This window comes from Rhincodon typus, chromosome 43, assembly GCF_021869965.1.
Source record: "Rhincodon typus isolate 14 chromosome 43, sRhiTyp1.1, whole genome shotgun sequence".
NCBI lineage: Eukaryota > Metazoa > Chordata > Chondrichthyes > Orectolobiformes > Rhincodontidae > Rhincodon > Rhincodon typus.
In genome coordinates, this window is record NC_063374.1 from 2,413,646 (window position 1) to 2,423,539 (window position 9,894).

General features: G+C 44.0%; 1 protein-coding gene across 4 annotated transcripts in view; it reads right to left on the minus strand.

Annotated features, from left to right (window-relative positions):
• Window positions 1-589: 589 nt before the first annotated feature.
• Window positions 590-9,894, minus strand: part of LOC109917788 (zinc finger protein 239-like) — a 15,478-nt gene continuing 6,173 nt past the window's right edge. For 2 of the 4 annotated variants that reach the window (XM_048619489.1, XM_048619490.1), the window contains exon 2: window positions 620-2,518. In XM_048619489.1, coding sequence (XP_048475446.1) covers window positions 1,203-2,219 — 1,017 coding nt within the window. In that variant the 5' untranslated portion in view covers window positions 2,220-2,518 and the 3' untranslated portion in view covers window positions 620-1,202. Of the gene's footprint in view, window positions 2,519-3,760; window positions 3,815-4,064; window positions 4,209-9,894 lie in introns of those variants that run through there. The other 2 variants (XM_048619488.1, XM_048619491.1) reach the window with 2 other exon arrangements.

A 9,894-nucleotide genomic window follows, 5' to 3' on the forward strand; every position in this document is an offset into this window, starting at 1 on the left:
AGGAAAGTCATGGAGAGACTGAGGAGGGAATAGTCACTATTCCCATGGGCTCCACTCCCTCGATGGTTTTTCACACTCCTGTCTCTAATGAGGGACAGACCTGGAGTTTGGTTCAGGAGGGGGGTCAGGTGATGGTGGTGGAGGTTAAAGGATCAAAACTGATATTGAGATTCCAATAGTAGTCACACTCTCTCACACACACACAGACAGACAGAAACCCTCTGATACTTATCTCCCGCTCTGTTCACACAGTGAAAGGAATTGCGGCTGCCACGGCCTACTTTAAATACCTTCAGGTATGTCACTCAAAGACCCCTCTCTGCCCAAATCCAAACTCATCCAGTCAGCTCCCAGCTCTTTCTTCCTGAGGCACAGTTCCTCCATGTATGGAGCACTCCAAGAGGCATCTTTGTGAGATTGGAAGCAGGGTGGGCAGAAGTGTGAGGAAAATAGCAGCTCAACAGTTTAGCCTGCCTCTGTCTGCCTCTCTCCTCCCCAACCTCCTTACTTCACACACACTGGCCCCAGACTTACAATCCACACAGAAACAAAACTGCAGTTTCAAACTGACAGCAGCCACAACATAAGTTCATTTAGACAATGGGACACAGGCTTCTGCAACCAATAGACCCAAATTTATTTCACAAGGGAACACAGGATTTTCACACAGATCAACACAAGGTGGGACTGAAAGGAACAAGTCAGCAAGTTTACTTTTAATGAGTTTGAGAATTCTATAAATGAATCAATCCACTTCACAAATGAATGGTGACTACAGAGATCTATTGTGCACGTTAACAAATTTACTGTACAAATTAACTCTAGTTTATTAGTCCACTCCCCCAACCTGATGGTCCCTTTAACTGAACTGCGGTTCATTACCTTCAGCAGAAACAGATCACAATGGACATGGTTCAATCAATTAAGAAATAAGAGAAAAAAAACAAAACCGCTCTAACACAGTTCCGTAGCAGATGGGACTTTACATCAGAGTTTCTGGCTGAGAGGGAGGGACGCTATACCGATGATAGGACACATTGAGAAAGCAGTGAGCAAAACATATGGAACCTTGAACTTCATAAATTGAGATATCAAGGAGAAAATCAGGGGAAATATGCTGACCTTTAAAAAGCTCTCTTTAGGACAGAACTAGAGTCCAGTTCCGGTCACTATGCTTCAAGTGTATTGAGTTTTTGAGAGCTTTAGGTGAGGTAGAGAAATAAAACATTGTTTCCATTCTGTGATGATCCAAGGACTGGGGAGCTAGAGTTAAGGTTTTGGGAAAGAGATGCAGAGGTGATGTGAGGAAAACTTTTATTAAGAACAACAGCAACTGATGCCTGCCCTGCAGTCACTTGTGAATGCACTGGTGTCTCAGCAGGTGGGATGACTGAGTAAATCCTTTCCCACGAGGGAGCAGGTAACAACTTCTCATGAGTGTGTGTTCGCTGGTGTCTCAGAAGGTTCTTTGAATTGACAAATCGTTTCCCACACTCAGTGCAGGGGAATGGCCTCTCCCCAGTGTGAATGCGTTGGTGTGTTATCATTTCATGTCTGCATTTATAGCTCTTCTCACAATGCGAACATTTGAAAGGTCTCTCATTAGTGTGAACAAGTTGGTGGGCCCGGAGGTTGGATAACAGTGAGAATGCCTTGCCACACTCAGAGCAGGGGAATGGCCTCTCCCCAGTGTGAAATCGCTGATGTGTCAGCAGGTAGGATGAGTCACTGAATCCCTTCCCACACTCAGGGCAGATGAATGGCCTCTCCCGAGTGTGAAGTCGCTGGTGTCTCAGCAGGTGGGCTGATTGAGTAAATCCCTTCCCACACTCAGGGCAGATGAATGGCCTCTCCCCAGTATGAACTCGCTGGTGTCTCCACAGGCTGGATGAATCACTGAATCCTTTATGACACACAGAGCAGACGAATGGCCTCTCCCCAGTGTGAACTCGCTGGTGTGTTAGCAGGTTGGATGAGTCGCTGAATCCCTTCCCACACTCGGGACAGATGAATGGCCTCGCCCCAGTGTGAATGCCTTCATGTTTCTGAAGGTCAAATGACCGAGCAAATCCCTTCCCACAAACAGAGCAAGTATATGGCTTCTCCCCTGTGTGAATGCGTCGGTGAGCTTCCAGCAAGGACGGGTATTTGAATCCCTTCCCACAGTCCACACATTTCCATGGTTTCTCTACGGTGCAGCTGTCCTCACGTTTCTCCATATTGGATGATCAGCTGACTCCTTGCCCATACACAGGACAGCGATACAGTTTCTTCCCACTGCGAATGGTGTGATGTTATTCAGGCTGTGTAACTGGTTCAAGACTTGTCCACAGTCAGTTCACTGGAACACATTCACTTCGATATATGTGTCTTGGTGCATTTCCAGTCACACTGATATTTGAAACCTTTTCCCACAGACAAACGTTGAAAATCAAAGGGCTTTTAAGTCTTGATGAATTGATTCACTGTCAAATCTTGATGGGCTGTTTGTTTGGCATTCTTCCTAATAAACGTGTCCCTGTAAAACAAATTTAAATCAGGAAATGGTGAGTATGAGAAAGAAAACTGTTCAAGACAGTAAAAGAATTGTGAAATGGAGTTCGTTGAATCCGATTTGTGAAAGACACTCAGAAGTAGTGACTATGAAAATTTATTACGTTGTCATAAAAACTCAATGATTTCACAAATGTCCTTCAGGGAAGGGGACCCACTGCCTGTCCATGCATGTGCACATGAGTGAGACAGACAGCATAGCTTGACTGTATGACAGTGAATACTTAAATGTATGAGAATCTGAGTTTGTGTGATGTTGTCAGACTGTGTGATTGCGAGTGTGTGCATGTCTGTTTGAGAGAGTGAGTACATGGGTGAGCATGTCTGCGTAAGACAGCGTATACATGAGTATGTTTGCACGTAGGAGTGTGTATCAGTGTGACAGACACTCATTCACACTCTCATGAAGTACGTGTACATATTAGATTGCTCATTTGTGTTGTATAAGTGTGTGTAAGTGTTCATGATTATGTGCATGTGTTTGCGTGTAGTTATGAGCAGGACATGGTCAGTGTGTATGACTGAGTGTGATGGTAGTATGAGAGAATGTTAGTGTGTGACCGTTTGAGAGAGAGAGTGTGTAAATGTGAACATGGAAGAGGGGTTCAGAGCCGAAACGTCCACTTTCCTGCTCCTCTGATGCTGCCTGGCCTACTGCGTTCCTCCAGCTCCACACGGTGTTATCTCTGACTCCAGCATCTGCAGTCCTTACTATCTCATATTAATATGATGTTTAATTTTCAGTTTCTTTCCTGAAAATCTTCCTACAAAAGCCATCACTGAACAGAACTGTCATTGGATACAGGGTGCTGGATGTGGGACAAGGTCATGGAAACTGGACAATATATTCTGCCTCTTTCTTGCCTTCTCCACCACCTCTGCTTCATCAATAAGACACTGGGTCTCAAAGACTAATGCAGCTTCATGGACAAGTTGTGGTCTTTCTGAACCTACTCCTTGGAATCTCAGTCACTGGGACAATTGCTCACAGAAAACATGGCGGCCGCGCATGCGCCGGCTGTACTTGGCCCCCAGTAAAAATGGCGGCCGTTGAATCCGGCCTAACACTGGGAGCTGCGGCCTCGCTCTGCGCAAACAACGGGACCAGAAAACCTATTTCGGGGTCTGGGGCTTACGCAACACATTTACGAACCCTCCCCATTCATTAACCGAATTCATCACTCCCTCGGCCCCGCCTCATTCTCACCGTTTGCGGATCTGTGAAAAAAGACGTCTACCCGTAAACCGCACAGTCTCCGCGCATGCTCTATAAACAGCACGACACTACGCATGCACATTGTGCTCCTGTTGTGTGGATAGGAGCGTTTCTCTACCGCTGGAAACGCTGGGTAACAGCCCTGCCATTGAAGACAAGAGGTCTTTTCCGTCATTCATTTTGCTGCACTAGAATACAGGCAGAGGCCTAAAAGGCTAAATAATAAAAAATGGTCAACAAGTTTTATTGAAAGCCGTCGCCACGGTAACAATTGCATCAAGTGAGCCAGACGCACCTTCTTTGTTCTGAAAAGTCTGAGATGAATATATCTATGTCGCAGCATCCTGAGGATGTGCAGTTGTGAAACTGAAGACATCAGGATCCGACAGAGTGTCCAATTAAATGTAATCTGAATAGCACAGCATCTTCAAACTGTAAGGCAACTGCCAGTTCACAAGTATCAATACGCAGGAGAAACCCTGGACACCTGGGGACCGAGGGTAGGGATTAAGTTACTCAACAAAACTGGAAATATATTCAGCTGCCGAGTGTGGGAACTGATTCACTCAGTTATCCATCCTGCTGACACACCAGCAAATTATGAGAAGATAGCATTCATCTCGAGTGAATGTTGCCAATGGGGAGACGCTGTTTAGCTATTCCAAGTGTGTGAAACAATTCATTCCATCAGATAACTTTCTGGTGTTTCAGCAGTTTTACCATGGGAATAGGCCTTTTAACTGCCCAAACCGTGGGAAGTGCTATGCAGGTTCTGGGGACCTGATGTCCCATCAATGTATTCTCATTGATGAGAAACCATCAATGTGTTTTCAGCAATGGGAGTGAGTTCAGGTGATCATTGCAACTCACTGTACAATGGCGCACTCACATTAGGAAGAGGCAGTTCACCATCTCCACGCATGGGGACAGATTCATTCCCTTATCCAACCACCCGAAAACACCACTAAGATCGTACTGGAGCAAGACCTTTGAAATAACTAGAATGTGGCAAGTATTTTAAATGTTCCAGGGAACTGATGTCCCATTAACATATTCAGACTTGTTTAGGCGCTCTCATGAGGGACTGTGTCAGGACTGAATGGCCCACGTACAAGCCAGATGGATTTCATCTGATTAAAGACTTGTCAGTGGTTACAAAATGATAGAAAATAATGAGGAATGGTCAATGAATATTTTTTTAAGAGGAGGAAGGTTTGTGGTGGAGGTCCCCAGGGCCATTGAGATCCTTCCTTTTCCTGACAATGTTAATGATCTAGAACTTGCTGACCAAGGCACAATTTCAACTGCCAGAGAAAGTGATGGATGCAGGTACAGTTACAATGTGTAAAAGACATTTCAATAAGTTCATGAATCGGAAAGGTTTGGAGAGAAGCAGGCCAAGCAGAGGCAGATGGGTCTAGTTCAGTGTGGAAACATGGTCAGGTTGGACCAGAGAGTCTATTTCGATGCTGTATGACTGACAAGTTGGAGGAGGGGGTGGATAGATAACAGACAAAGTTCAGAAACAGCAAATAATGGGTAACTACTCTAAAGAGCATCAGCAGAGGGACCTGGGTATATGTATGCGCAAAACCAATAAAGGAGAGAGTATGGGTAGAGAGAGCCATTAATGAAGCCTGCAGTATTCTGGCATTATTATTACGGACATAGATTAGAAGTTATGCTGAACTTGTGTATGGCACTTGTCAGACGTCAATTGGAGTATTATGTACAGTTCTGGGTGCCACTCTCCAGGAAAATGAGAACTTATTAGAGAGGGGGCAGAAGAGTTTTACAGGAACGTGTTATAAAGACAATGTAAAGAAATTCAGACTGTTTTCATTACAGAAGAAAATGCTAAAAGGAGATTTGATTGAAGTTTTCAAAATCATGAGGGATTTGCTTGCATGAGATAGGGAGAAACTGTTTCTGTTCATAAATTGATTGAGAACCAAAAAGGGCAAAACTTGAAAGTAACATGCAAAAGAAGCAAACGCAAGGTGAGGGAAAAGTTTTCCACTGCAAATAATTAGAGCCTGGAAGTATGGTAGCAGCAACTTTAACCAAGTGCAAATACAATGGGCAGATTGGTCTCTTTCTGCACCACAACAATTCTGTCTTGGTCTTTCCATCTATTCTGCTGCCTGCCTCTTCAGTCCACACAGCCTGATCAGGTTCACTTTGTGGATCAGTCATACTGTGATGGATGGCAAGCCTGTTACAAGACAGAAATCAGAATGTAGCTGTTAAGTGTACCTACTCCAGTTAATCAAGAGTTAGGAAGTGGTGTTCTATCGGGAGTAACACTGAACCCACTGTTATTAACAATTTATAATAGTTTGGGTATCAGAAGTCTGAACTCCAATTTTAAAATTTGGGGGGAGAATTCCAGTAAACTGCAAACAGAAATTTAAACTTAAATAAAACATGGTAGAACAGCTCATTAATCTTTAATTAATTTGCTGACTGAACAAATCACAAGAAATCAAACTGGTTTATTTATGAATTAACTGATTATCAAATTGAGAGGTAAAGTTAACAATGAGGAGGACTATGACAAAGTCCTAATAATTGACACACCAAGAAAACATGGAATTCCTGGTAACACACTGCAGATACTGTTTTATTTGAATAACAAATATTTGTTGTATTTGTACCAGCATTTAACAGCTCCTGTGAACTCATCAATCTGCTGTTTAAATGCATAGCTTAATCATTTTTTTCTTATTCATGGGCATTGCTGGTTTGGCCAGTATTTATTATCCATCCCTAATTGGCCTGCAGAGTGAGATGATGAGCTGCCTGCTTGAAATGCTACAATCTGTGTGGTGTGGGAGCACTCACAATGCTGTTAGGGCAAAAGTTTCAGGATTTTGACCCTGCAACAGTGAAGGAATGGCAATATATTTCCAAGTTAGGATGGTGAGTGTTTGGTAGCAGAACTTACATGTGCTAAGGTTGCCATGTATCAATTGCTGTTGCCCTTCTAGAAGGTAGAGGTCGCAGGTTTGAGGGGGAGTTACTCATTGTAGAATTCCCAGTCTCTGACCTGTTATTGCTTGATGTTAAAAGTGCTATCTAAATAGAAGTAATTTTTGATGATTGCTTAAAATGGTTACTTCAGGACTGTCATAAAAACACATTATAAATTTCACAGAATAATAATCACTGGCATCTAAAGCTAGAAACCTAATCCTGCCATTTTGGTTTCAGCCACTCTTACAATAATCGTTGGAGTCTTCAATATACAGGTGGATTGGGAAAATTAGGTTGGTAACAGATCTCAAGAAAAAGAATTTGTGGAATGTCTACGAGAAGATATTTTCAGAGCAGAGATAGTAGGAACTGCCAATGCTGGAAAATCTGAGACAACAAGGTGTAGAGCTGGATGAACACAGCATCAGAGGAGCAGGAAAGCTGACGTTTCGGGTCTAGACCCTTCTCTAGAGTTGATTGGAAGGGGATCCTAGCAGGAAAGATCATGAAACAGCAATGTAGGGGTTTCTGGGAGTAGTTCAGGAGGTGCAGCAGAAATTCATCCCAAGGAAGAAGTAATATACTAAGGGGATGATGAGGCAACCATGGTTGACAAGGGAAGTCAGTGAGAGCATAAAAGCAAATGAAGATGAGTGGGAAGCCAGAGGATTGGGAAGCCTTCAAAAACTAGCAGAAGAGAAATAAGAAAGCAATAAGGTTGCAGGGGGAGGAGTGTAGAAGATGAAATATGAGAGAGTCAGCTAGCTGATCATACAAGATTGCAAAGATATCTTAAAAAAAAGTAATAGAGGCTAGAGTGGACATTGCACCGCTGGAGAATAGAAATGGGGAACAAAAAATTGGTGGAGGAACTGAATAAGTACATTGCATCAGCCTTCATGGTGGAAAACACCACCGGCATACCAGAACTTCGAGAACCAGGGGGCAGAGGCGAGTGTAGTGGCCATCACTAAGGTGGTGCTCGGGAAGCTGAAAGGTTTGGAGGTGGATAAACCACCTGAAATCGGATGCTCTACATGCCAGAGTTCTGAAGGAGATAGCAGAGGAGATTGTAGTGGCATTGGTGATCTTTCAGGAATCACTGGTGTCAGGGAGGGTCCCAGAGGACTGGAAAATATTGTAACTGTCCTGTCTAAAGAGAAGGAGACAGAAGGGTTTGTAATATGAGGAGCAGTTGATTACTCTGGGTTTGAACCCAATGGAGTTGAGAAGGATATTGGGTTGGATCATTTAAACTTACCGAATATTGAGAGGCCTGGATAGAGTGGACGTTGAGATGTTTTCACTAGTATGAAAGACTAGGACCAGAGGACACAGTCTTAAATTGAAGGGATCACATTTAAAGATGAGAAGGGGAGGAATTTCCTTAACCAGAGGGTGGTTGATCTATGGAACTCATTGCCACAGACAGCTGCAAAAGCCAAGTCATTGAATGAATGTATTTAATACAAAGATAGGTTCTTGATCGGTAAGGGAATCAGGAGTTACTTCAGACTTCTGCTTATCAAAGGCGGAGCTGTCAACACCATAATCCCCTCCAGACTGATCTCAAAACTCCAGGACCTAGATCTTGGCTCTGCCCTCTGCAACTAGACCGCTGTGAAGATAGACAATTGCACCTCCTCCACGATAATCCTCAACACTGGAGACCCCCAAGGATGCCTTCTCAGCTCCCTACCATACTCCTTCTACACCCATGACTGTGTAGCCAAATTCTGAACAAACACCATCTTCAAGTTTGCTGATGACACCACCGTGGTAGGTTGGATTTCAAACAACGATGAGTCAGAATACAAAAAGGAGAAAGAGGGCTTGGTGTCATGGTGCAATGAGAAAAGCCTCTCAATGTCGGCAAAACAAAAGAACTGATCATTGACTTTAGAAAGAAAGGAGAACATGCCCCCATCTACATCAACAGACCACAGGTTGACAGCATCAAGTTCCAAGAAGTAACGATAAATGACAACCTGTCCTGGAGCTCAGGAAATTCGGCATGTCCAAAAGGACCCTCACCAACTTTTACAGATGCACCATAGAATGCTTTCTATCTGGGTGCATAATTGCCTGATACAACAACTGTTCTGCCCACCACCAAGAGTTGCTCAGCAACCGTACTACTGACCAAACTGGTTAGGTCCTAAAGGACATTGTTGCTAGACTGGATCTGCAGCAGGTGGTGAGGGAACCAACAAGTGGGAAAAAACACACTTGACCTCATTCTTACCAATGTGCCAACTGCAGATGCAGCTGTCCACGACAGTATCGGTAACAGCGATCACCACACACTCCTGTGGAGACAAAGTCCTGCCTTCACATTGAGAATAACCTTCATTGTATTGTGTGGCACTATCACCATGCTAAAGGGGACAGACTTTGAACAGATCTAGCAATTCAAGATTGGGCATCCAGGTGGTGGTGTGGGCCATCAATAGTACCGGAATTACACTCCAGCAAAATCTGTAACCTCATGGCCTGGCATATCCCTCAGTCAACCATTACAATCAAGGCAGGGGATCAAACTTGGTTCAATGGAGTCTGCAAGAGGGCATGCCAGGAACAGCACCAGGCATAACTCGAAATAAGGTGTCAACCTAGTGGAGCCACCAAAGAGGACTACTTTCATGCCAGACTGCATTAGCAGCAAGTGATAGACAGAGCTAAGCGATCCCACAACCAACAGATCAGATCTAAGCTCTGCAGACCTGCCACATTCAGTCGTGAATGGTGGTGGACAATTAAAAAACTCACTGGAGGAGGTGGCTATACAAATATTCCAATCATGATGGAAGATAAGGCTGAAGCGTTCGCAGCAATCTTCAGCCAGAAGTGCTGTGTGGATGATCCATCTCAGCCTCCTGTAATGGTTCCCAGTATTACAGATACCAGTCCTCAACCAATTCGATTCACTCCACGTGATATCAACAGACAGTTGGAGACACTGGATACTGCAAAGGCTATGGGCCCTGACAATATTCAGGCATAGTACAGAAGATTTGTGCTCCAGAATTTTCCAATCAAATAGCCAAGCTATTCCAGTACAGTTGCAACATTGGCATCTACCTGACAGTATGGAAAATTGCCCAGGTATGTCCTGTACATAAAAGGCAGGACAAATCAATTTCCCCCCC